At 47.6% G+C, this 23,927-nt stretch overlaps 7 protein-coding genes across 8 annotated transcripts; 4 read left to right on the top strand and 3 right to left on the bottom strand.

Moving 5' to 3' along the window:
• The first annotated feature begins 1,403 nt into the window (after nucleotides 1-1,403).
• LOC6587951 (probable V-type proton ATPase subunit d 2) lies at nucleotides 1,404-2,564 on the top strand. The gene has a single exon (XM_002014048.2). It carries the CDS (start codon nucleotides 1,445-1,447, stop codon nucleotides 2,489-2,491), a length of 1,047 nt encoding a protein of 348 aa, XP_002014084.1. The 5' UTR covers nucleotides 1,404-1,444; the 3' UTR covers nucleotides 2,492-2,564.
• Nucleotides 2,565-4,772: 2,208 nt separating this feature from the next.
• On the top strand, nucleotides 4,773-9,380 carry LOC6587939. The gene is made up of 3 exons (XM_002014047.2): nucleotides 4,773-4,894; nucleotides 6,465-7,319; nucleotides 7,503-9,380. Exons 2-3 carry the CDS (start codon nucleotides 6,503-6,505, stop codon nucleotides 8,993-8,995), a joined length of 2,310 nt encoding a protein of 769 aa, XP_002014083.1. The 5' UTR covers nucleotides 4,773-4,894; nucleotides 6,465-6,502; the 3' UTR covers nucleotides 8,996-9,380.
• Nucleotides 9,194-11,518, bottom strand: LOC6587891 (cysteine-rich hydrophobic domain-containing protein 2). 2 transcript variants are annotated; one of them, XM_026987892.1, is made up of 4 exons: nucleotides 11,302-11,518; nucleotides 10,625-11,002; nucleotides 10,067-10,277; nucleotides 9,194-10,008 (listed from the first exon to the last, which is right to left on the bottom strand). In XM_026987892.1, the coding sequence occupies exons 2-4, from the start codon at nucleotides 10,750-10,752 to the stop codon at nucleotides 9,841-9,843; spliced, it is 507 nt and encodes a 168-aa protein (XP_026843693.1). In that variant the 5' UTR covers nucleotides 10,753-11,002; nucleotides 11,302-11,518; the 3' UTR covers nucleotides 9,194-9,840. The 2 variants fall into 2 exon arrangements, with proteins under 2 accessions (XP_026843693.1, XP_002014082.1); XM_002014046.2 differs by having other exon boundaries at nucleotides 10,625-10,999.
• Nucleotides 11,519-11,659: 141 nt separating this feature from the next.
• Nucleotides 11,660-12,422, bottom strand: LOC6587909 (short coiled-coil protein B). The gene is made up of 2 exons (XM_002014045.2): nucleotides 12,288-12,422; nucleotides 11,660-12,209 (listed from the first exon to the last, which is right to left on the bottom strand). The coding sequence occupies exons 1-2, from the start codon at nucleotides 12,340-12,342 to the stop codon at nucleotides 11,857-11,859; spliced, it is 408 nt and encodes a 135-aa protein (XP_002014081.1). The 5' UTR covers nucleotides 12,343-12,422; the 3' UTR covers nucleotides 11,660-11,856.
• A 1,801-nt stretch (nucleotides 12,423-14,223) lies between these two features.
• On the top strand, nucleotides 14,224-21,136 carry LOC6587888. Its single transcript, XM_026985064.1, has 3 exons — nucleotides 14,224-15,154; nucleotides 16,057-18,240; nucleotides 18,317-21,136. The coding sequence occupies exons 1-3, from the start codon at nucleotides 14,482-14,484 to the stop codon at nucleotides 21,100-21,102; spliced, it is 5,643 nt and encodes a 1,880-aa protein (XP_026840865.1). The 5' UTR covers nucleotides 14,224-14,481; the 3' UTR covers nucleotides 21,103-21,136.
• Nucleotides 21,137-21,188: 52 nt separating this feature from the next.
• Nucleotides 21,189-22,623, bottom strand: LOC6587927. The gene is made up of 2 exons (XM_002014043.2): nucleotides 22,100-22,623; nucleotides 21,189-22,042 (listed from the first exon to the last, which is right to left on the bottom strand). The coding sequence occupies exons 1-2, from the start codon at nucleotides 22,550-22,552 to the stop codon at nucleotides 21,293-21,295; spliced, it is 1,203 nt and encodes a 400-aa protein (XP_002014079.1). The 5' UTR covers nucleotides 22,553-22,623; the 3' UTR covers nucleotides 21,189-21,292.
• Nucleotides 22,624-22,744: 121 nt separating this feature from the next.
• Nucleotides 22,745-23,856, top strand: LOC6587984. The gene is made up of 2 exons (XM_002014042.2): nucleotides 22,745-23,467; nucleotides 23,525-23,856. Exons 1-2 carry the CDS (start codon nucleotides 22,832-22,834, stop codon nucleotides 23,780-23,782), a joined length of 894 nt encoding a protein of 297 aa, XP_002014078.1. The 5' UTR covers nucleotides 22,745-22,831; the 3' UTR covers nucleotides 23,783-23,856.
• Nucleotides 23,857-23,927: the final 71 nt, after the last annotated feature.

Here is a 23,927-nt window from a genome sequence, read left to right as displayed (position 1 = left end):
AAATTTCAGCTGCTTTGTGGTCACCATACTGTGCTGATATCTATTTTACATCATATTTATAAATATATGTACATGTCCATGTGTTATTATTATTAAATAATAATGATACATATATAAACATATATTAATATAAACAATAATTGGCAATATCCATCTAAGTTTAATTCAAAAGCACAGTTTTTAAGAATCTAAGCATGTCATATCGTTCGAAAAAAGTTGAAGGGAAATCACACATATGCTCCATAGGAACAGAAGAGGTGCGGAAGTCATAATATGTACATCTGAACATCTTCAAGCCATTCCGTCCTATTTACTTAATCTCGACCAAATCCGTGGAGAACACCCAGATGACTCCAGTGATGAAAGCAATCCCGTACTCGTATCGTAGTAGTGTATCTGACACTAAATTGCTGTGAATTGACATTTAAGCCGATTTCCCAACTGCAAATACCGAAATACACAATTTGAATTTCCGTTTCAATTTAAATTCATATTTCCCATGTCCCACAGAGTTGCCACACCGTTGGAAGAAGGTACTTTGCCAATGAGAGCTGTGGGCAACGCCGGCTAGCTGTCGATCCCAGGGCTGGATAGTTCCACTTGCCCGCCAAATGTAAACAAATATAGAGATACACGACTTCTCGGGACATTAGAATAACAAAAAACCTAAAATAGCTCCAACAAAGAGAAACTAACAAAAAGACGGCTGTCAAATGGTAGAAGTTTAGGTGTTTCCAATTCGCACGCCCGCCCTACCTGCGACCAAACACAACGGTCATTTCGGCCACCCTCTGCTAGAACGGCTGCGGCTGGCCTAATCCATTACGCCACGCGACCTTCCACTATTTTAATTATAAATAAATACATAGTTGTCCTGAGACGATGACGGGGATACACTTACTCATGCGGGACATTCTCCGAAAACATGGAGGTTTACTTTTCCACATATAACTTACAAATCAAAGAGTACTCAATACACGTTTTCTGGTCATTTTTACGTTTAATTATCTCTTTTCACCCTCACCAATAGATCGCTAATCCTATCCTATTCCATATATTCCCAGTAACGGATCCCAGCTCCCCCCGATATCACCATACACCATCAGGCCTCCCTGGAACTCCGATAGATGGCGCGTCGCCCTCAGCCCTGGGCCAATAGAACAAATGGAAAACATTTCACCTTTAAAGGTCGTGTTTTAATCGAAATATAATATATACATTAAAGTCGTAAATATTTAATTTCGTGTATTTGGACATGTATTTGAAAGCATAGAAAGCAAGTCGAAGTAGTTTTTGGGATATATCTCTCTCAGATCCTATTCAAATCTCAGGATCAGTAGATTACACAGCTCTGGAGTGAAACTCAATATTTATAACAAACAAAAACAATACATAACAGAGGAATATCTGTTGAAAAAAAAGTATAAAAAAAGCAGAGGTAAAAATGTCGTTGCTCTTCAACACCGAATGGGGCTACTTGGAAGGCATTACGCGGGGCTTTAAGAACGGCATGCTGAAACACTCGGACTACCTCGCCCTCACGCAATGCGAGTCCCTCGAAGACGTAATGATGAACATCCAGAGCACCGACTACGGCAACATCTTTTCCAACGACCGCAAGTTCAGTGTGGAGCTGATCGAAAAGCGGCTGGGGGAGAAGCTTCTTAATGAGTTCAACTACATCCGGGCCCACTCCACGGATCCATTGAGCTCGTTTCTCGAGTACATCCGCTATCCATACATGATCGACAACGTGGCACTGCTGATCGCCGGCCTGAACAACAACCGTCCCATGAAAAGACTGCTCGAGATGTGCCATCCATTGGGCTACTTTGATCAATTGGCGGCCATTGAGGTGGCCATCAGCTCGGTGGAACTTTTCAATGCCGTGCTCATCGACACGCCGCTGGCCAAATTTATTCCGCCAAACTTCCACGAGGAAACCTTTATCGAAATTGATGTCGAGATTGTCCGGGGCGTGCTCTACCGGTCCTATCTGGAGAGCTTTTACGCCTTCTGCGAAGGCCTGGGCGGGACCACGTCGAACGTGATGTGCAAGCTGTTGGGCTTCGAGGCGGACCGCCGGGTCATAACCATCACCGTAAACGCCCTGCCCACTCACCTGACAGCCGAAGATCGTCTGAAGATGTACCCAACCTGCGGAAATCTGCCCGATCTCGCGCTGCGGACCCTCTCGGAGGTCAGCGACTACGACCGGGTGCGCGATGTTTGCAACTTTGCGGGATACGGCGACATGTTCGATAACATCGAACGGGACACGGACGGACTGATCGGGCTCGAGGACCGATTCCTAATGGTGGAGGCCAAGAACAACGTGCAATCGTATCTGCAGCAGTTCCACTACGGCATATTCTACTCCTACGTGAAGCTGAAGCAGCTGGAGAGCCGCAACATCATCTGGATATGTGAGTGCATTTCGCAGCGTCAGACGGATAATGTCAATGCATACATTCCCATACCTTTGGATTGAGTTATTGAACAATTGAGTTTGATTTTCCACTAAACGTTTTGTGTGGCAATCATTATAGTAAGGTTTTTAATAATTAAATAGAGTTGGTTTCGCTTAAATTACGAAAGAAAGTGTCAAAACTCCGAGTACATACATGTATTGATTGGTACAAATTAAAAAGGGCATTCCCCTTTCAGTCTCAAAATGACAGATGCCAGTTCTTTCCATTTTCCCCCTAATCTTAGTTGGGTTTTACTTAGACAGAAATTAATGGATTTGATTACATTATCCACCTTCAGAAACTCTAATTTAAAATAGAACACTGGCGGTAATCAGAGCCCGCAGTGCGCACCTGTAGAGATATGTATGTACATAGATTCCCCGTCCCTCATAACCGCTAGTGTTTGGCCCTGCCCGATATGTACTGACGAGAGAATTCAGAATAAGTCGAAAGTCGATTTCGTGGCTAAGCTTCCCGAACCGAGCCCCAAGCGGGTATGGCATCGCGAAATCAGATTCTGGTTTTCCTGCCACTTCCTCCGTTGGTTTTGGGCTCAACTCTCAGTTGGAATCCGCGATTCTAGCCCGACAGTTCGAGTACAAAAATAAGGCCAAAACAAACAAAAAACGAAAAGAAACCGAAGAAAAACAGAGCCAGCAAAGTGCCCGAATCTGACGAATGAATCATCTTCGGTTTTTATGGTCGTCGTGAGTGTGTTTTTCATTTGATTTTTTTTCGTTTTACGTAGATATTTTTCCAGCCGCTCTCGAGAGTCGAATCGAGCTTCGTCTCTCGGGCCGCCTCCCGAGCATGGAGAGGGTGGCCCTCTCTCCCACCCCCACCCCCTCCCCCGTATGTGTGTGACGGTTTTTTATCAACAAAACTATTTATTCGAAGCTCAATATTATATAGTCGCAGGCAGTAATAAGTCTGCAGTGACAGACATCTGTGTGCGGGCGTGTTCTACATAATGTACTACAAATGCCTGCCCCGCTCTGCCCTGCCCGCACACAGTCCGTTCATGCTCTTTCACATGCCAGAATTTTCATTCAGCGACATTATACATTATATTCGAACTCGTACAGCAGATATGTAAATCGACTCTCTGTGATGCGTAATTCATGCAAAATATGAGAAAGGTTTTCCGCATTTTCCCAGCCATGTCGCCTCTGCCCGGCTCAGCTCGGCTCGGCTCTCTGTCTATGGAGTGGAGTTCAAGTTTCCTGTTCTGACTGTGACTGTGGCTGTGGCTCCTCTGCCGCTCTGCACTCTACTCTCTACATAGTCCGCAATACTTGTAAATCTAGTTTCGACTTCAGACTTCAGGCAATGAGATGAGATACCCATTCCCATACATAACCATACACAGTATAAGCAACCCTAAAACTACAATCCAAGGAAGCTCCTCAGCAGAATGCGGACCGTTGATAAATCCGAACAAGAATTCACAGCCCAAAAAAGATTTGCCATCGAGACAAACAGTGGAACCCACAAAAGATTGCCCCCTCACCTGTAGATTTAGTGGGGTGGATGGTTCTTGAAACCTGATCTCCCAGGAATCTGTGACAGAAACCTTGTTTTTTGCTGTTGAAAAACTTCTTTCAAATTCAGGAAAATACACATGGGAAAGACTCCACTGTATGCCTTTCAATACTTCAGTAATAACTTCAGTAAAGATACGAAAGTAGATAAGATGAAGATTTGAATCATGTAAATTTTATTTAATAAAAGAAAAAACAGAAACAATAGGAAAGCTTAGGTTTTTTCAGTTTTATCTTTCCTGCCCAAAAATGTATCATCCCTCATATTATGTCATCATTAAAATAAATTGAAAGAATATGTAAACGAAAATCGATAGTGTTTGATGCATGGAATTTACTGGCTTTTTTCATATCAACAAAAGTTTGCGAAATTCCGAATCATCACACCATAAAACATTCCATTCGGTACATGTGTGTATCTGTCAATTTGCATATCTGTATTTATTATTTTTTTTTTCGAATAACCCCGTTCTTGAAACAAGAGAAAAATATAATACATAATACGAACGAAAATAAAAAATGCCGACAGCCACGAATAATATAACAACAGACTGTCTCTCACCGCAATCTCTCAACAATCTCAAAAACAACTAGCCACCATAACCATTTATTTGTGCCTTTCTGAAAATATAACACCGAACCGAAGCGCACATAATATTCACATCTGCACACACACAGACGCAGCAGGTATATATACGTACATACATATATATATATATATAGTTTGGATTTTGTAGGCCCGTTCGTCGCTTTCGAGTTTTGAAATTCAGTATCAGTATTGAAATCGTCGTTAGCGACGGTGGTTGCTTCGATTCCGCCGTTGGTTGCTCTTCCTTTTTGTGAGTGTGTTTGTGGCGCTCTTTCTCTCTCTCTCTCTCGCTGGTAAGTAAGTGCAAGTGTGTGTGTGCCTGGCTAGTCATTTGCTGAATAATAGTTGAATCTTGAAAATTGTTTTAAAACTATTAAAAATCACGAAAGTCAGTTTTAGAGGTAAGCAAAGGCTCTGGAGCACACTAAAGGGGCCGCCATGTCAGTTGTCAATTGGCTTTTATTCAATTTCAATATGGATGTAATTGGGAAATTTAATTCAGTTGTTCTTTTTCTTGAAAAACTTCTCAGCACACACATAATAAGCGTAAATTTGTGCTCGCTCGCGACCGTGTCTTCGTGTGTGTGTGTGTGTGTTTTCGTGTTCGTGAGCGCAGCTTGTTCTCGTTTCTGCGCTGGTTCAAGGTATGTCGATGCAAGGTGACGAAGAGTGACATATCTACCTGTGCCGTGCCCGCTCCCGTGCTCTGCAAGTGTCTCTCTGCAGGAGGAAATAGAAAATAAATATGACATTGAGAGGAATACTCCACCCTATATTATTGCACCATGCGTTTCGTTCCGTTGTATCTCTGCTTATTACAGTGGACACAAACAATTTAATTTTAATTGGATATTACATACCCGCTCTGGGTCCAGTATAAGTTGTGAGTGAATGCTGCCCCGCATCGAATAAATCCAATACAGTCGTGGTTTCAAACCAGATGTGCCCAACAGGACCCACAGTCCAATAGGTCTGACAACCCGTTTTGTTTTCCATGACCCCGTGACCACTGTACCATTTGCAAATCAATCTCAAGCCGCGCGTTATATTCGCAAGAAATGCCAAAAGCTGGAAAATGACGCAAAAACTTTTGGGATTTTTTCGAATATTGCCCCTGCCATTATCCCTTCTTCCCCCTCGCTGGCACCGACAGGAATAAGCTCTTCTTCTTGTACATAATTTGGGATATTCTTTTGTGCTGGTTCTCATAATTTCGTATTTCTTGTGCGCCATTTCTTTGAATTTTGTGCGATTGCGATTACGCATCGGCAAAAAAAGAAGCAGCTGTGTGCGCTTACACTTAATTTCTTTTGAATGTACATACATATATTACTTATTCATTAATCGTATCATATTTACAAAACACTATCTCAAGAAAGAGTTCAGTTCAGTTCTATTATTGAGCGACTTCTTGATTGTTATTTGGTATCTGTGTGGTGCGACTGTGTCGGTTGCATGGTCGTTTTTTCGGGTCATTATTCGTTTTCAAATTCGTAATCAAAATCGATAAAAATATATATTTCCTCAGTTCTAGATTCGTAAGCTTTTTTCTTCAGTTTCCCACTGGTATGTGTGTGCACGATTGGGGGCATGAGGGTGTGTTGAAGGGTTTTGGAATGTGTTAAACAGTCGGAAACACGTCAGCATCATCCACATTTCATGGTCTTGTACGCTCCAACTCAAACATACTAACGTTTCTATGGAAGTTGCGCCCAAAGGTGGTGGATTTCCAAAGTAGAATTGAAATACTTCAAATATACTTACAGACATGCGTATACAATATTTTCCAAATATCATAAGTTTCCAATATTTTCAAGATTTTCTAGATTTTTGAAGCTAATCGAAATATGGTTATCTTTATAGATTTTACGGAGTGATTTAATATCACTCATACTAGAACAATGTTAATGCCAAGATATATGGGCCTGAACGACAGCTCTTCGTCGACGGGCAAAAATGCATCCAGCTCGTCCTCAAGCAGCGGGAGCCCATCCACCACGGTGGGCGCCCACACCACGGTGGCCGCCCACACGAAGATGCGTCTGCTGAGCAAAGTGGAGCACAACATGCGTCAGAGCCAAGGTCACAGCCAGAACCAGAACCAAAACCAGAACATCAACAGCCTCATCAGCACGGCCGCAACGGGCAACGGAGTTGTGGGCGATGTGGACGGCCTACTCATGCCCATGCGCATTACGGAGCACCATTCTCCGCCACCCGCAGACGTGCCGTCGGGCGGGGTCAAGAGCGATGTTGTTGTTCACACAACATCGCGGCCGGAGCGCAACCTGTGGAGCCGGCCCGAGATGCTGGAAATGCTGAGCATCATGCAAAACATCAATGCTCTGGAGCGGCTGCACGATCGTAACACGAAGAGCGAGCACGTGTTCCGGCAGGTCGAGATGATAATGCGCAGCAAGGGCTACGTGAAGAAGTCGAGCATTCAGATCTGGACCAAGTGGAAGTTCCTCAAGTCCACCTACAACACAACAACGCGCTACGGCACTGGGGTCCCAAAGGTGGTGCCCGAGGAGGTCTACCGCGTCCTCTGCCGCATGCTGGGCGGCGCCGATGGCCATAATGCCAGTGGTAGCCTCAGCGAATGCGGCAACTCCATGGACAGCTCCAAGACGATGGGCGAAGAGGAAGAAATGGGAGTGGAACATCCTATATTTGGCTTTCGCTTGGGGCTTGTCAAACCGGAACCAACCGATACAGGTAGGCGACAACCCTTTCTTCCAACAGAAGTGGCAACTCTGAAACAAAATGGCGATCGCCGATTGACGTTTAATATTTTTTTTGGCGCGATCATCGAACGCTTTGCTTCAGCAGCGACGCCTCGTGTAGGATTTTCTTAAGATTTGTAGTTTTAATAAACTTAAAATTGATCTTCACTTTCAGGTTACGAACCCGCGCCGAAGGACGTGATATCAGAGCCGGACATGGAAGCTTTTAACTACGGAGCAAACGATCGCGGGGTACTCGGCTACGTGCCCCACATGCCCATCATTGTGTCGGTAAAGCACGAGCCCGATGTGGACCTGGGCATGGATGACACAAACACCCCGCCGCCTACGGCGCCAGCTTCACCCACGCCGCCGCCAGTGAGCGTGGAACTAAACGATGATGGGGACTCCAATCACGTATACACGCCTCCGCCCACAATGCCGCCGTTGAGGGTGGCGTCCTTTGCCAAGGATGAACTAAAGAGGCCCACACGCGGCATATTGCAGATCGATCGCCCGCCGCCGTCGCTAACCCAAATGGGGCCGATTCAGGGCCACCACGACAAGGGTACTCGCTCGATGGCACTGCAGAGCACGAGCAGCATTAATTTCGTGCATCCTACCAGCAAGCTAATGCTGCCCCGGAAGCAGCCCGCGCGTCTTCCACGTGATATCAGTATCCAACCGGCGGGCATGCGCCTCAAGTCGGTGCCCATGCGTGACACGGGCTACTCGCTGCGCCCCGAGCGCATGATTCCCGATCTGGGGCATTCGATCTCGCCGCCCCAATCGCCGACGCCGACCCCGTCGCCCCCCATCTACTCGCATGGCACGCTGCGTGGGCCACCTCCCAGATATCCCATGCCACCCCAAGCTGCCTCCACCAGCCGCCAAGACCAATTTCTGTCTGAACAGCAGCAGCAGCAGCCACCGCCACAGCAGCCGCAACAGCGGAAGCGTCGCATGGGTCAGAGCCATGGCGTGGCCACCCCTCCAGTGCCTATCAAGATGCAGCGGAGTGCCCCGATCTACGAGTCGACACCCAAGAATTCCCGAACTGCACCCCAGGCCGAGACCCGGGCCGCACCGGAGGACATCCGCAACTCAAAGGAGGAGCAGAAGGAGCGGCGTAAGAGGCAGCACGAGGATCTGTTCACCAAGGAGCTCACCCAGCTGGCCAATGGCATGCGCTCGGCGCAGAAGGAAATGCTCGAGGACTTCTTTAAGCAGCAGAGGAAGTTCGCCCGGAGCGAGCACCTCTTCCAGATGAAGCAGGACTCGCTGGTGATGACGGCACTGCGCAAGCAGACGGATGCTCTCCTGCAAGTCGCTAACGAGCTGATTGGGGAAAGCCTCGCGCCCAAAGTGGAGATGAAAGTCAATTGCGAGACTAGTATGGAAGAAAAAACTGAAAAGAAGGAAGACAAGGCTGAGGAGAACGCTGATAAAGCTGAGGAGAACGAAGATGCTGATGGCGATGAGGATTCGGAGAACGAAGAGGACGATGAAGATGACGACGAAGAGGAGGAAGAGGAAGAGTATGATGATGAAGAAAACATGAACTTTGAGAGCGAAATGGACATGTGCAGAATGGCCATGTCCGAATCGGCCAAGAGCCACAGCCACGATGAATCCAGCCACGGCGACGCTCACAGCGAGATCGAGTAGATCCGATCCCTAGCCTTATCCCTAGTATTACCCAAAAATTGGTATATGTATTTTAGTAGAACCGAAATCGATTCATTCCAATCGCATTCCTTAAGTTTAAACACCCTTAAGCACTATATATTCCTAGAGCCAGGCCCGCGCATTGTTAAAAGACTTGATAATATTTAAGCATAAAGAATTAACAAAAATGAAATTTAATTTAATTTAAATGTATTTATTGTTCACCGATTGTCCGTGCCACAAGCATGGATCATCCAAAGTGCTGTAAAGTTATTTGAAACAACAAAAACACATACATACGTACGTACATACATACATAAAAGGTACACACATATGATAAAGAATACATTATGAATGATATGCTACTATCAACAGAAGGAACAAACCAATCTTGTTTATAATTTGATGGATTCCTTTCTGGGCTACGTTACAGACCAAATTCAATTAAAGTTTCCTAACAAGAAATACATGAAGTATATTTACTCGTAAGTATTGCATTAGTTTGAAAAACAAAAATTGAAAAGAAAAAAATCAATTGTTCTTAGTTCTAGAATGTTTCCCAAAATTTGTTTAAACTAAATATTAAATATTACTAGGCTTAAAATGACAATCTGCGAATGCACTAAACTAGTTAATGCCATGCCCCCTTTGTGTGCTCTCTCTTTCGCCTGATCGCGGGTTAGTTTACAATTCTGGTTATGCCTAAAGCAAGGTGTGTGTTTGTGTTTTGTTAGCAGCTAGTATTTTATTTTACAATTACCATTACATGTGCCCCCGATCCCATTGGCTCTGCTCCCTGTGCTGTGCGGCGCTTGATTGGGGGGGAGAGAGAGAGGAGCCCCTATCTAGTCCGGCCTATAGATGGGAGTTTTGGGTATAAATTCAATTAAAATAACATACTCCATCATGGAATTGGAATCACATTGTTGCTTATGCAGTCGCCAGTGCAGGCCCAGCTTATGATATAGATGATTATTCTCCCATTCGAACAGTTTGTCCAGAGTGAGCTGTGTCTGTGGGCAACAGGTTAGAGCATCTTCTATGTATTATGTATATTTACGCTATGCTTACGCGTTTGCTGAGACAGATGACGGGCCAGAGGGAGCAGCCGAGCGTGCAACAGCAGCAGACGCAGCCACAGAAGAGCCACTTGACATTGACGGGCAGGGATTTCTTCAGAACTCCATTGATGCGACCTACAGTCGCCTTGAACTCCTCGGGGGCCACGCGCGACAGCAGGCCGCATGGAAACTCCGAATTGAAGCGATTGCTCAGACCAAATCTGTGAATATAGAACGAGAATTTAAGTATGGCTTATCGAATCTCCTCCTCGGCCTAGTGCGTCACATTTATCACGAATATTGCACCTCTACTAAGCAGCTAACGTTTCTCTTATGCAACCGGCAGGCAATTGCCAGCTGGGGAAACAACAATGCACCCAGTAACAAGAGCGACCACCACCCCACCCCAAAAATGAGGTCAAACCGTATCAATGGAGCCGTGCTACAAAACAGGGCCTATCATGAAATTAGGTGACACAGACCTTGAACTACATTTGCAATTGCATACAGAGAAAACAGAGTCCGTCTATTAATCTAGCATTTAGAGTATTCTTTGTCGACCACTTACACAGTCATATTGCCTGCGCCCCGAATAATAATGGGCTCGGGCACTGGCGCCACCGATTGATCCTGAAAGTGCTCCAACTCCTCCAGCTGCTCATCCTCGTAGATGGCATCGAAATCGGAGAAAGACATAGTTTGGTTTGATGATTGCTCGCTGATAGGCCTGATAGGCGGCTAAGAGGAAGGCGAAGGCGTCACAGCAGACGGCAGGCGGCAGGTCAAAACATGTTTGGATATGTTCGTGCCTGCGTTTATTTCAAATAAAATCGTGTGCACCTTCAGATGTCGTGGGAGGAGGAACCAGTGCCTTTGTTATTGGCGGCTGCTTCCGCCATACGCTTCGTCGTTGATCGCCCGCTTTTCTGATATGAGATGACGTCTTCTATGAGGGAGTGGGCATGCAGGAGGGGGAGAGCAAAGTTTAAAATAAAATGCATATTAAAATTGGAAAACAATGAAAACAAAACAGTATGGCGTTGTTCAATACTGGCCGCCGTCTGCTTTGTTGTTGCTGCCACTGCTGCTGCTGCGTTGGAGGGAGGGGGATAGTCTTTTGACTCCAATACAAAGACAATTTCAATACTATAAGTTTTTTTTTTTTACTTGCAACATTATAAGACCATGTCTACACGCAATATGTAGGCCAACAGCAGCTACAAAAAACGACACACGGCTACATACCTCCTCCTATTACACGACGACTAAACTCCTATTACACCTTTCTTTCCCCTGCAACGTATTTCGCAATCACTTTTTTTCAAACACCCGTAGCACTGCGCAGGGGCTCTTTACTATTGTTTTATCTTGCCATTTGACAGGTATTTTTGATTACTCGAGCACAGGTTACAACTTTTACACGCTTTCTACGTTTTGTAATACGAAAATACCTCCTCCTCCGCGCTCGTGCTGCTGAACATTTGTTGTTTGAGGCACGAACAGCTGTTGGCCGCGCAGGGTTGATATTGATATATTGATTTATTTATTAACTATATAAAATAAATACGTTGTATGTATAATATACATACCAAGCTAATATTAAGCTTAAACACTCTAAACAAAGACAATGGTGTTGTGCACAAATTCGAAAAGTTAGCAACGCAACTAAAAAAACATTGCAGCATTAGACTAGGCTAAAATATAAAATATAGGTATAGACGAGTATGTTTTCGCAATAGCATGAACGACAAGGCATATTTGAGAGGTACAGGCTTCCTTCCGGTAGTCGGCAGTTTGTTTCTACTTCTTTTTCGCCGCACTGGGGCTGGTCGATTGGAACACCGAGGAGGCGGACATGAGATTCTCGATGTACTGTCCCAGGACCTGGTTCTCGGAGCGCAATTTGAGATTCTCCTCCTTCACAGAGTCCACACGCTGGGACAGATCATCAAGTGTGTTCTGCAGCTCCAACACCTGCGTGATTAGGCGAGCCTTCTCCTCGCGATCGTCCTGCGCCATTTCGAGCGTGTCCAGCGAATGCTCGGTAGAGTCTGGCGTTGAGCTTCTGTTGGTGAACGATGAGCGCAACGAGTCCATCGACTGGCCACTGGGCATGTGGGGGGCTGTCGAGGGCTCATCCTCCTGGATGACAACTGATCAAAAAAAAATGTACGGAATAATGTTTGAAATGAAGTCATCATCACGAGACTCGCCCATTCCCACACTCTCACCCTGCGGATCTTCGTCTATGGCCAGTATGCTGTCATCGTTGTTAAGCAGTGACATGGTTAGGTTCTGGGTGACGCCGTTCCCTTCAATTTTTACAGCTATTTTTATTCAATTTTCGGTTGAAATTTTGCAAACGTTAGCTCAATTTTTTTGTCACGAAAAACGAAAACTACCACTTTGTTTTCTGTGCGGTACTTTTCCACACTATGACCTGGTGTGGCGTGTTTTCCAGCACTTTACTGAAGTTCAACCGGAAAAAGAAGCACGCTATCTATTTTTTTGTTTTTTAACAAGCGTAATGTTTATATACTGTAAGTTATTCGATGAATACTCTGAAGAGTTTAAGAAAGGCATTTAATTGAATGTCTGCATATATTCGTGAAAATAAGCACAATATCTGCTGATACGTTTCAGTAAAGTGTTTTCAGCCGCGGCGTTCTTTTGAGTTTCAAATAAACAAATGTACACTATTAATATCTCATCTGCGTAGTTACTCAGCCAATACAAAGCAAATGGCCTATTTTCCATTAATGCGCGAACCTAATCGATTCGTACAAAACATATTGAAATTATTTCAAATTAACTGACACCAGCCATAATCCAAACAGACAGAGTTGCCACCTTACATATTCCGATCATAGAAGTTAAAATACACACGCATCCATCGCATCGCATGCTTTTGCCCCGCAGGTTGCTTGCTGTATAGTTTTCAATATCGCCGTGGAACTTCAACTCTGTGTAACGTGATTTTGTTCAGTTTGTCGAGCCAAGAGTTTTCAGTGAATAAAAGCTTGGGGCAATAGCACCAACCTCACTGCCAACAATAACATCATAACAGTTAGACGCGTCGCCTAAAGTACCATACCCAAGATTTCGTGCGCGAGGTCGTATCATTAACACCCTCGCAATCCAATGATTGAGTCAGGTAAGGCTTACCCCGTGCCAGCATAAGCACAATTGTAATGATGTTTGGCACGTTCTCTGTCCTTGCCAGCATAATCTCATCCTGGTTCTGGTCCTTCGATGCTGCAATTTTCCATTCGCTCTCGGGCTCCTCTGTGCATTTGAACAGTAAGTAAACAGTTATGTTCCCAAACGTGGCCGGTTAAGAGTTTATAAAACATAAAGCAAAAGAGCATAGTTTATGCATTTTTGCCAAATTCAATCGCAAATCGGCCAAAACCAAACCCAGATAAGAAGGTATTAAGGCATTGTCATTGCACTGTCTAGCGGCTACATACGTAACATAAAGAAAGCAATAAAAAGATTCCGCCGCAAGTTTATTCGAAAGCATATTGGCCATAAGCGGAGCATAACGTGAAAGAGTCTAAAAATAAAGTTTTATTTCGAAGATAACAAAACCTTCGAAATCCTAAAATTGGTATCAAAATTCAATATATGCTCAGTGTGACCGCATACACGTCATAAAATATACTAGACGGTAAAAAAATTACCTTGAATAGCCGTTTTGCCACACTGAAATATTTATATTAATTTCGCAAAATTAAAGTTTTGATTTGATTTAAATTTACATATAGATAATAATAAGGTAATTTACTATCCCTAATCTTAAATGAAGAAATAAAAACTATTTTTTTAGTGAACTTCAGGAACTAAATGCACGCCGACATGGTGGATCCTGCACCTTGCCAAATATATACACTCTAACATTTTCCAACCCCTCGCTTACTTGTTGTTATATATCACAAGTATAAATGAATCTTAATCATTTCAGATAACTCTGCTCGGTCAACATAACCGTAAAGCGTTTTAAACATTGCAAACGGCAACGGAACTGTCAGCCAATTAAATAATTGAAAATACCACCAGAAAATACCGAAAATAAGTGCAAATAAACGCGCGAAAATAATAACTGCAATTGCAAATGTTTAAATGTATAAATAAACAAAGAACAAAGGTAGCAGGGAGTGAAAACAGATAAAAATAGCAAGCAATAGCGACATTGCAAAACATAAGAATCGTTTTTCAGTCGAGAAAAGCAAAAACCGAAATTGAAAAATACCAAACGCTGGTCCAGAGTGTAAAATGCCCAAAAACTTTGTTGTAGGAGGAGGGCACAACGTTCAATAGCGAAGAATCGTTTCAACGAGACGCGAGTTGTAATTAGCGAAGTAGAATATTAATCAGCTCCAAGTGCAATACAACCGGAACTTGGAAGAGTGACAAGTGGCCAAGATGTTTCCTGCCAACGGGGACTCCTCGAATCAGAACCAGCTGAAACGGAAAATGTCCATTCCCAACATTACCATCATACCGCGCAAGGGATCCGAGGAGATGCGTTTCCTGCCCATCGCCGCCATGCCCACAAAGTCCTCCAGCATAACGATGGGCCACGTTCAGTCGATCAAAAACAACAACAACAACAATAATAAGAATATCCACTCGGCATTGAAATCCAAACTGACGATGACGCCCATGAACATGAACATTGTTCAATCGTCTGGAGTGAAAACCACCAGCATCAAGCCAGGAGGAGTGTCTGCTGGTGGTCCCTTGATACAGCTGGTGCCCATGTCGGCTGTGTCTGCCACAGGTGGCGCCACAAATCATCATCCTAGTTCGTCTCTCATGGCCATTCTGACGCCATCCGTCAAGACCGCGATGAAAGGTGCTGCTCCCCCGCATGCCCATCCCCATCCGCATCCCCAGGCCCAGGCAGTGGTGATACGTCCCACTCCAGCTTCGATGACATCTGTGAGCAAAGTGCCGAATCCGAGCAAAGCCTCTTTCACCATCAACAGCAGCTCTGGCTCGACCACGGTTACAGCCTCAGCCATTTCCAGTGGCTACAGAACAGCCAACACAGAATACCCCAACACGACGACCGCCAAGACGGCGGGCCCACCTGGTAAGTGGTTTCGTTTCTTTCTCCAAAAGTTATATAATTCAGGAGATCCGTCTATACGAGATTTGGGAGATATTCTGCTTTTGTTTTGAGTCTCTGTTCGGTTCGGTTTTGGTTCGGTTTAGTTTCGGTTTTGGTTTCAGTTTCGATTTTGGTTTCCAGCCAGCAGCAGCAGCAACAGCAACAGCCCGCAGTCGCCGCTCTCGCGCGTCCATTGACGGAGCGACGACGACGACAACAACGACCAAAAGACGTGTGTGCGTAGATTTTATTGTGTTTTTACATGTTTTGTATGATTATAAGTTTCGTTAGAGTGGTGTGTTCTGCGGCTGTGCTGGTTATAATTTTGTTGCACATTTCATAATCGGTTTGGAAACGAATGAAAATTTAATTGAATTTCGCGTGCGTGTGTGTACAGTTTTTTGGAGGAATATACTCTACTCTATACGCTCTACACTACGCTCTGCTAGCAAATAGCAAAAATATTTTTACCCCTCGAGGGAATCGTAAGCGGATCGATTGTTGGGCAAATCAAAGATTTGCTGCTCAAGAGCGCCAGATAAAATAAAAGCAAGCATAAATTCTTGTATTCTATTTGAATGCATATTTTCTTTTTATCAATATCACAATTGTGGAGTGGTGAAAAGCGGGACAGTGGAAGGGGCAGGGGCAGCGTTGGGGTAGCAACAACAAAAGCCAGAGAGTGACGATGGTGATGATGACGATCAGGTTTTTAGCAGCTGCAATAAGCAGGCAAGGCAGTCAGGGCAGGGCAGGCAGCGGATGAGGAACGAGGGGAAAACACACACAACATTCGATTCGCGATTCGTGGTTCGCGGTTCGCGAGGATCTGGCCAGGCACAACATTTGTGTAATAAAAATTGTAATTTGGCTTATATTTGCAGCACCTGTACCTGCTTCTGTATCGGTATCGGCATCTGGATCTGCATCGGCCTCTGCAACTGCAGCTGTAGCTCTACCTGTACCTGCCCCTGTGACAGCTCCGTCGCAGCAGCAAATCTCACTGATCGGCGGCGGTGGGCAGTCATCGAAACAACGTTCCCCGTTCATGCTCAGCAAGGTGGCGGTCGATAAGCTGCGTTTTAAATTCAATCAGGCCGGGGCCAATCCCAATGCCATCATTGTCAGCAAGGCGATTCAGCAGGGCAGTAGTGCCCAAGCGATATGCAAAAATAATCTGAATCCGAATCCCACTCCCAGTCCCATTCCTAGTCCTAGTCCTAGTCCCGTGAGCGACATGCCCAGGGTCACACCGCAGGCAGCAACAGTTGAGAAGCAGATCAGAAGCAACGGAAACTGCAATAGCAGCAACAATTCGTTCATATACCCCAAAACGGCACTGCCACTACCCCCTGCCAAGGACACACCCACTCCCGGGCACTCTATTCCAACAACAGCCACTGGGAGCAACAACAACAAAGAGAGAGACATCAAGAAAAAGGCCCTGCCTATAGTGATCGGGTCCACACCGAAGGACATGCCCAAGGCTCCTCCACCCAGCCGCAAGATGAGCCCAAGTCCAAATCCCAGAGAGATTACCATCCAGGCCGTCGGAAATGGACCCCTTAATACAGAGTCCAAGCCACCAACCCCCCAGCCACCAGCTCCGGCCAAAAATCCGCCCAAGGTGAAGCGCTCCAAGTCGTTCGTGTCCCTCAAAGAGGTGGCCATGATGCCAACCGTAGATCGCCGCCGCGCCTCGGTGGTCGTCGGGCTTACAAAGGAACACCAAGCACCCGCGAAGCAGCCCCAAGCACGAGCAACAGAGCCCCAAGTAGCCGCAAAGGAGCCTCAAGCACCCGCAAAGGAGCCTCAAGCACCCGCAAAGGAACCCCAAGTACCCGCAAAGGAGCCTCAAGCACCCGCAAAGGAGCACCAAGTACCCGCAAAGGAGCCCCAAGTACACGCGAAGGAGCCCCAAGCACCCTCAAAGCAGCCGCAACTACACGCTAAGGAGCCTCAAGCACCCGCAAAGGAGGCCCAAGTAGCCGCAAAGAAGCTGCAAGCACCCGCAAAGGAGGCCCAAGTAGCCGCAAAAGAGCCCGTCGTTCCCGCAAAAGATACCGTTGAGCCCGACAAGGAGGACGACGCCGTGGTGATACTGGCCGATCCGCCCATCGAGACAATCACTATCGACACAGACGATAGCGACGATGACGGGGAGAAGGAGCAGGCAATAAAGGCACCTCTGATACTCTCCACGGATGCACTGACAGTCACAGCCATTCCGGCATCCCCCAGACGCACATCCACATCGACCAGCAGCAGCACCAGCAGCACGTGCAGCAGCAACCATTCAGCGTCAAAAAGGAAGAGCTCCACCACTGGTGTCGCTTTGGGCATCCTGGAGAACTCGCGCAAGAAATCCCGAAAGAACTCTTCGACCAGTGCCAGCGGCATAACGTTATCTTCCTCGAGAAAGAGCTCCCACGGCAGCATCAGCATCTCGAGCAGCAGCTCTTCGGCCAACAGCGATGTAGAGGAGGTTTCGGTGCCCGCCAAGAAGCGGAAGGAAGATTCGGAGACGCGCACCAACATGAACACGCACGCGCACACGATAAGCATTGTCAAGGCAGAGTCTGTGTCCAACGAGGACTTTGAACGGTCGCTGCGGTGCGAGGAGACCCTTGCCAAATCGCCAGACGGCTCTGTCCCCTCTTCCTCCTCCGGCAGCAATGGATCCCAGGGGCCTCCTCCTCTGCCTCGCCCCACGCAGAATGGCGAGCACCCGCCCACGCACAAGACTCCTCTCGAGCTGGTTCTAAATCCTCCGTATGGGTCCAGGTCCGCCTTGATGAAGAAGGCAATGCTCAACCACATGCATATGCTGCGTTGGCGCGGCCAACAGCCGGGCAGCCTGCACAACTCTTCGCTGCGCTTCGACATCAACCGCTACAGCCTGCTGCAGCTGAACGAGAGATGCGAGCCGCGCAAGGGTCCCGCCAGCTACTTTGAGCGCGCCATCTTCGACCGTCCCGACCGGAGGCCCACCGACAGCCTCCATCCGTTGCTTTATCTGTGCCAGCGATGCAATTGCCATGGCCCTGCCGCTGATTTTCTGGCGCCACGTGAGTAATGGGGTTCCATCGGGCGTCCAGATTCCAGGATTCATTTAATAATCTAATTGTTTCTCTTTGCCCACAGATTACTGCTCCGTGGGATGTGTGCGACGATCTCAAAAGCGACGCTTTCCCGGCACAAACATAGCCCATAGCAAGGCCAAAAAAGCGCCAACGCAGCAGCAGCGGGCCATTCGGCTGGAGCATCAGATGGAGCGGGCGCGGGAGAAGGTGGCCAAGAGGCCCTTCCGCTGGACCGAGTACATGGAGACGCACGGCCCCGAATTGACGGCGCCCATCCACCTGTTCCTCAATCCGTTTCCCCGCAACGCGAACTGCTTCGAACGTGGCATGAAGCTGGAGGCCATCGATCCGGAGAACTGTTCGCTGTTCTGCGTGTGCACCGTCGCGGAGGTACGAGGCTATCGCCTGAAGCTCAGCTTCGACGGCTACTCCAGCATGTACGACTTCTGGGTGAACGCCGACTCGCTGGACATCTTTCCGCCCGGCTGGTGCGAGAGCACAAACCGAATACTGCAGGCCCCGAGGGGCTACTGCTCGCAGCGTTGGAACTGGAGCCGCTATCTGGTGAAGACCAACGCAAAGGCGGCTCCCCGAGTGCTGTTCACGCACTTGAACCATACGCCGTATAAGCGCGAGAATCGATTTCGACGTGGTATGCATCTGGAGGCGGAGGACCTCAACGACACGGGCAAGATCTGTGTGGCCACGGTAGCGGACATACTAGACGAGCGCATACGAGTCCATTTCAATGGCTGGGACGATTGCTACGACTTCTGGGTGCACATCAGCTCCCCGTACATTCATCCCTGCGGCTGGCATGCCGGCCGCCAGCAGCTGATTGTGCCCCCGAGCTACCACAACACGGTCTTCAGCTGGGAGGACTTCATGCGCCGCAAAGGCGGTATAGCGGCTCCCGAGGACCTATTCTCGCCGCGTCAGCCGATGGACTTTCAGGCGCGCATGAAGCTCGAAGTTGTGGATCAGCGCAATCCCTGCCTGATCCGTCCGGCCACAGTGGTTGTCCGGAAGGGGTTCCGTGTGCAGCTGCATCTGGACTGCTGGCCCAGCGAGTACTACTTCTGGCTGGAGGACGACAGCACCGACTTGCACCCCATTGGCTGGTGCGAGGCCACTCAGCACGAGCTGGAGGCCCCGCCCGGATTCCTCCAGGCCCCGCCCCAGATGCCTTGCGATGTGAATGGTTGCCGCGGCTTTGGCAATGCCAAACGCTTCAATCTCAACGTCCATGCGTTGCCTGAGTGCTGTCCCTATGCCCCGGAGAACTGGCGCCAGTGGCGCTCCAAAACGGTGAAGCCGGCGCGCGTGGCTCCACATGAGATCACACGTGCGCCGCTCCGCGAGCCAATGAAGTTCTCGGTTGCGACGCCCCTGCCAGCGTATAGAGATGGGTTCATGCGGGAGCAGCCAGTGCTGGTAATCGATGAGCAGGAGGAGGAGGAGGACGACGATCAGATAGTCATCGATGAAGTTCAGATGGTCATCAATGAAGAGCGCATCGAGGAGGTGCGGCCTCAGGTGGTCGTACAGTTGGAGCCCAAAATTGAACCCAAACAAGGGACCCAGCCGAAACGCAGGGACACTATACCCAGATCCAAGACCGAGATCAAAGGGGAGCACAAGGTGATCAAAGAGGAGCCACGGCCCAAGCAGAGGGAAAGGATACTCAAACGACAGGATGAAACGACAGCCAAAATAAAGGAAACGATGCCCAAACAGAAGGAAACGACAGCCAAACATAGGGAGACGATACCCAAAGCCAAGGAGGTAAAGTACACCCTTAAAGAAACGAAGCCCACTCCGAAGGAGACAAAGATCCTTTCCAAGGATCCAAAACCCACTCGCAAGGAGACAAAACCCCCTCCCAAAGACACAAAGCCCAATCCCAAGGAGAAGAAAGCGAAACCCACTCCCAAAGAGACGGAAGCGAAATCCACAACCAATGGAAGGGAGTCGAAAGGAAGTACAAACCATAAAGTGCAAGTGGAGGAGCCGGTGGATCCTCGTTGCATCACCATTGCCATGCCCATTGTCAAGGACTATGGGCCCCAGTTCGTGCGCAACTATCGTCTCTGGCAGAAGAACAGCGCCTTCGCGTTGAGCAAGATCCAGAGCAATCCGCTGTACTGGACCAACTGGGATGTGTACGAGTACGTGGAGCGTGCGCTCAACTCCCCCAGCATTGCGCAGACAATCTTCGACCAGGACATCGATGGCCGGGCGTTGCTCATGCTGGGGCGCGAAGATATGAGCGATCATCTGCTGCTGAAGAAGGGCCCCGCCGTGAAACTCTACTCGCACATTGTCAATCTACGCATTGCAGTGGTCTGCAAGTTCAATATGAACTGCACGGGCATGGACATTGGCAACTTCGAAGCTGTCGATGCAAAGAATGAACGGGTCGAACCCAAGCAGAAGCCGATCGAGAAACAGCCGCAGAAGGAGAAGCAGCCACAGCAGAAGAATCCTCAGCAGAATATAAGCAGCAGCAGCAGCAGCAGCAGTAGCAGCTTTGACCTGGAAGAACAGTCGTCGGACAATGATTTTGATGAGGATGACAATGACGATGAGGATGAGGATGACGATGACTGCGGCGAGGAAGAGGAAGAGGAAGTGGTAGAGGACATCGAGGTTGTAAGAGACAGTTTAAACAAACTGAAGGAAGAGCATCATCATGTCACTGCTGATGAGGAGGACGATGAGTTGGACAACGAGGATTTTCAGAGCATCAATCCCAGCAGCTTGACCCACGATGACAATGACGATGATTCGGATTTGGTGATGCTGCCGCCGCTAAAGGCGCGCCATTGCATGAGTACGGCATCCTAGGCGTCCCGCCGCTCCCATTCGCTTCGTTGATTAATTTATTCTAAGAAATTTTGTTGCATCGGCATATTGGCACACGTTTTCGCGTATTAATATTATAAAATAGTATTTAATTCTGTAAGCCCCAATCGTAAAGCGATAATTTTGATTTTAATTATATCCAAATCTCAATAAAAAAACCGCCGACCCGCGTCTAAGCTCTGTACTGGCAGTCGTTCACGCTTGGCTTCTTCTTTACATCCGCTGGACATCCACATCCACAGGTTTTCGACGGGACCTTCTTCTCCACGACTCGAGGGCCCTTCAAATTGTTCGACTGCTTTTGTATTGGGGAACAGGGTTTGCAGTCCTTCTCCTGCTTCACCACGCATCCACAAACGTTCTCCTGCTTCACCACGCATCCACAGACATTCTCCTGCTTCACCACGCATCCTGAGGGGTTCTTTTGCGTCTCAACGAATCCAGAGACTTTCTGCTTGGCTGCAAATACATCCAGCTTGAGGTCTTGATTCGTCACGACTCTAGAAATGTTCGAATGGCTCGACGGCTTCCACGAAATTTCCATACAAAGGCTCTCCTGCTCTTCTACGAATCCAGAGCATTTGCTCTTGAATGTGCTGGATATGGCCTCCTCCGGCTTGGGCAAATCCGTTACACACTCGTCGTCTTCATCGTCCCCATTCGCTCGAATGGTTAAGGAGCCATCCACCGCGAAATAAACTTCCTCAAAGAGCCGGGCCACCTCAACGAACTGCTGGAAACGCTCCATGTCGCAGTAGCTCAAGTTGTTGGCCACCTGGTATTTCTTGAGTGCGCATAGCAACTCCTTGTCGGGTACGATCTCCTCGGCCTTCATGATGATCATCAGAGCCTTGAGCTCGCGCACGTTCAGCCGCAGGAATACATTCTCCTTCAACATTTTGGTGGCAATGGGAAGAATTTTCTGGCAGAAGGAACGATTAATGAAATGGAAGAGGAGATATATTGTGAGACGATTTACCTTTGCTACCAGATCCATAATGACGGGGCTGTTGTGTTGATTGGCCAGATGAAATATCTGCAGGACAACCTCCATGGGCCAATCCTGTGCGGACAACTTTGTGAGGTAGCAGTCGATAAAGTCGTACATTTTGTGCTTTATGGCCAGGAGCATGAGTTCGCCGCACATCTCCAGGTTGATGGCATTGCACACCTCGTAGGTGTAGATGTACAGGATGAGGGCCTCGTAGGCCTGGGGCGAGGCATCGTCCAAATCGATTACTCGATGGTTCCGCTCAAAGTGAGGCGATCTGCACAGGCGCCCAAACTCCTCCGAGGCGGACACAAGCAGGAACTGGTGGCAGCAGAACACCCGATGGCACCGCTTATTCCTGTCTGAATACCAGACGCGCACCTCGCAGTCGGACAGCTGTCCTGACCGCAGCATATCCAGGCGACGCAATTTGCAGTTCATTTTTGCAAAGATTCAATTTTGAAATGGCCAAAAAAAGATGTTTCTAAAAACTTAGAGATGAAATTTCTGGCGCATTTTTTCGTGGAAATGATGCCCTCCGAACAGAGAACTAGAATGAAAGAAAATTTGAAAATGGAAAAGGCAGAATGGACAGTATCGGAGCAGGCCCCGAGATGAGCCTTGACCTCGACTGACATTCAGAGCACAATAAATTATGTCCTTTCGACATTCAGGAAGTTTGTTCAAATCTTTTGGCCTCATAAGTGAAAATTAATTCCGATGGAACAAAATCAGCGAAGCAGCCTTCAGAGCAATGACGAAAAGAACAATGTGGATAGCAGTGGACCCTCCAACAATCCGCCAATCGGAGGAAAAGTGGACTTCTACGCTGCGATGAATAATTCAAATCAGCCGCCGCCATCGATGGACGATGAAATGATTATGAACTCAAGCCGGATCCGGCGAATCGAGTACTTGCGCCGGGCCATCGACAGTGACTGCCAGATCCATGTGCAGAACATGTCTGTAACGCCAGATGGGCAGGCGGGCAGCGTGTGCTACAAGACGTTCGAGTGTCATCGCATATTTCTGGCCACCTCCTCGGAGAAGATGGAGACGGATATCTTCAAGAACCCCAACTGGAACGGAGTGCTGCAGATGAACGGTGTGTCGCCGGAGAGCGTGCAGATCTTCCTCGAGTACATCTACACGTTCGAGGTGGACTCGCCGCTTGTCGGTCTCAACATCATTGGGGACATATTCATTCTATCGAATGCCTACCAAATGCCCGAGCTGATGGCCGCCTTCTTTGAGAAAGTCAAGGAGCAGGATTGGCCGCTGGTGGATGTAATACCAGCTTTCGACCTGGCATTTCGGCAATGCGGTATGGCAGAGCTGGAGCAGCTGTGCCTGGATGTAAGTGGAGCATCACAAAATTCTCTATAGACCCCCTTCTATCTCACTCCTTTCTAGATGATCATACCCAACGGAATGCAGCTGGTTAACGAGCTGAGCCTCATGAAAGTCCAGCTTTACGCCCTCAACTACCTTGTTCAGTTATGGATGGCGACAGAGACAGTGCCACGGGAGCGACTGGTGCAGCTACTCCAGGACTACCAGGCGGCGAATGGTCTGAATTTCAACAGTGTAGTGCGATTTCCGCATTTCACAAAGATCATCAAACACTTTCCAGATATCTTGCTGGATGCTGAGGGGTCCATAATACAATAAAAAATATTAATAAATAGGTAAATAATAAGGAATTTTTTTAGTATTATTGGCGCTCAGTGTACCGTCTCATTTCAAAAATATACCGTAAATATACTGACAAATTCAAGTTATATTTTACATATTCCTCGTTTTTGATCTTCCGGCG

Source organism: Drosophila persimilis, unplaced genomic scaffold, assembly GCF_003286085.1.
Source record: "Drosophila persimilis strain 14011-0111.01,24,50 unplaced genomic scaffold, DperRS2 tig00000000-arrow-pilon, whole genome shotgun sequence".
Lineage (NCBI taxonomy): Eukaryota > Metazoa > Arthropoda > Insecta > Diptera > Drosophilidae > Drosophila > Drosophila persimilis.
This window is presented reverse-complemented; position numbering and strand designations above follow the sequence as displayed.

Bases quoted from the DNA above. Each gene is read 5' to 3' on its own strand.
- LOC6587891 (XM_026987892.1), bottom strand. From the start codon at position 10,752: ATGTCTTTCTCCGATTTCGATGCCATCTACGAGGATGAGCAGCTGGAG. The intron at 10,278-10,624 runs GTAAGTGGTCGA...CTATATTCACAG, and splicing joins GGCGCAGGCAATATGACTGT to ATTTGGTCTGAGCAATCGCT. The intron at 10,009-10,066 runs GTAAGCATAGCG...TGTTGCCCACAG, and splicing joins TCATCTGTCTCAGCAAACGC to ACACAGCTCACTCTGGACAA.
- LOC6587888 (XM_026985064.1), top strand. From the start codon at position 14,482: ATGTTTCCTGCCAACGGGGACTCCTCGAATCAGAACCAGCTGAAACGG. The intron at 15,155-16,056 runs GTAAGTGGTTTC...TTATATTTGCAG, and splicing joins CAAGACGGCGGGCCCACCTG to CACCTGTACCTGCTTCTGTA. The intron at 18,241-18,316 runs GTGAGTAATGGG...CTTTGCCCACAG, and splicing joins CGCTGATTTTCTGGCGCCAC to ATTACTGCTCCGTGGGATGT.
- LOC6587927 (XM_002014043.2), bottom strand. From the start codon at position 22,552: ATGAACTGCAAATTGCGTCGCCTGGATATGCTGCGGTCAGGACAGCTG. The intron at 22,043-22,099 runs GTAAATCGTCTC...TCCTTCTGCCAG, and splicing joins TTATGGATCTGGTAGCAAAG to AAAATTCTTCCCATTGCCAC.
- LOC6587939 (XM_002014047.2), top strand. From the start codon at position 6,503: ATGTTAATGCCAAGATATATGGGCCTGAACGACAGCTCTTCGTCGACG. The intron at 7,320-7,502 runs GTAGGCGACAAC...CTTCACTTTCAG, and splicing joins ACCGGAACCAACCGATACAG to GTTACGAACCCGCGCCGAAG.
- LOC6587984 (XM_002014042.2), top strand. From the start codon at position 22,832: ATGGAACAAAATCAGCGAAGCAGCCTTCAGAGCAATGACGAAAAGAAC. The intron at 23,468-23,524 runs GTAAGTGGAGCA...ACTCCTTTCTAG, and splicing joins TGGAGCAGCTGTGCCTGGAT to ATGATCATACCCAACGGAAT.
- LOC6587951 (XM_002014048.2), top strand. From the start codon at position 1,445: ATGTCGTTGCTCTTCAACACCGAATGGGGCTACTTGGAAGGCATTACG.
- LOC6587909 (XM_002014045.2), bottom strand. From the start codon at position 12,342: ATGTCACTGCTTAACAACGATGACAGCATACTGGCCATAGACGAAGAT. The intron at 12,210-12,287 runs GTGAGAGTGTGG...TTTTTTGATCAG, and splicing joins CATAGACGAAGATCCGCAGG to TTGTCATCCAGGAGGATGAG.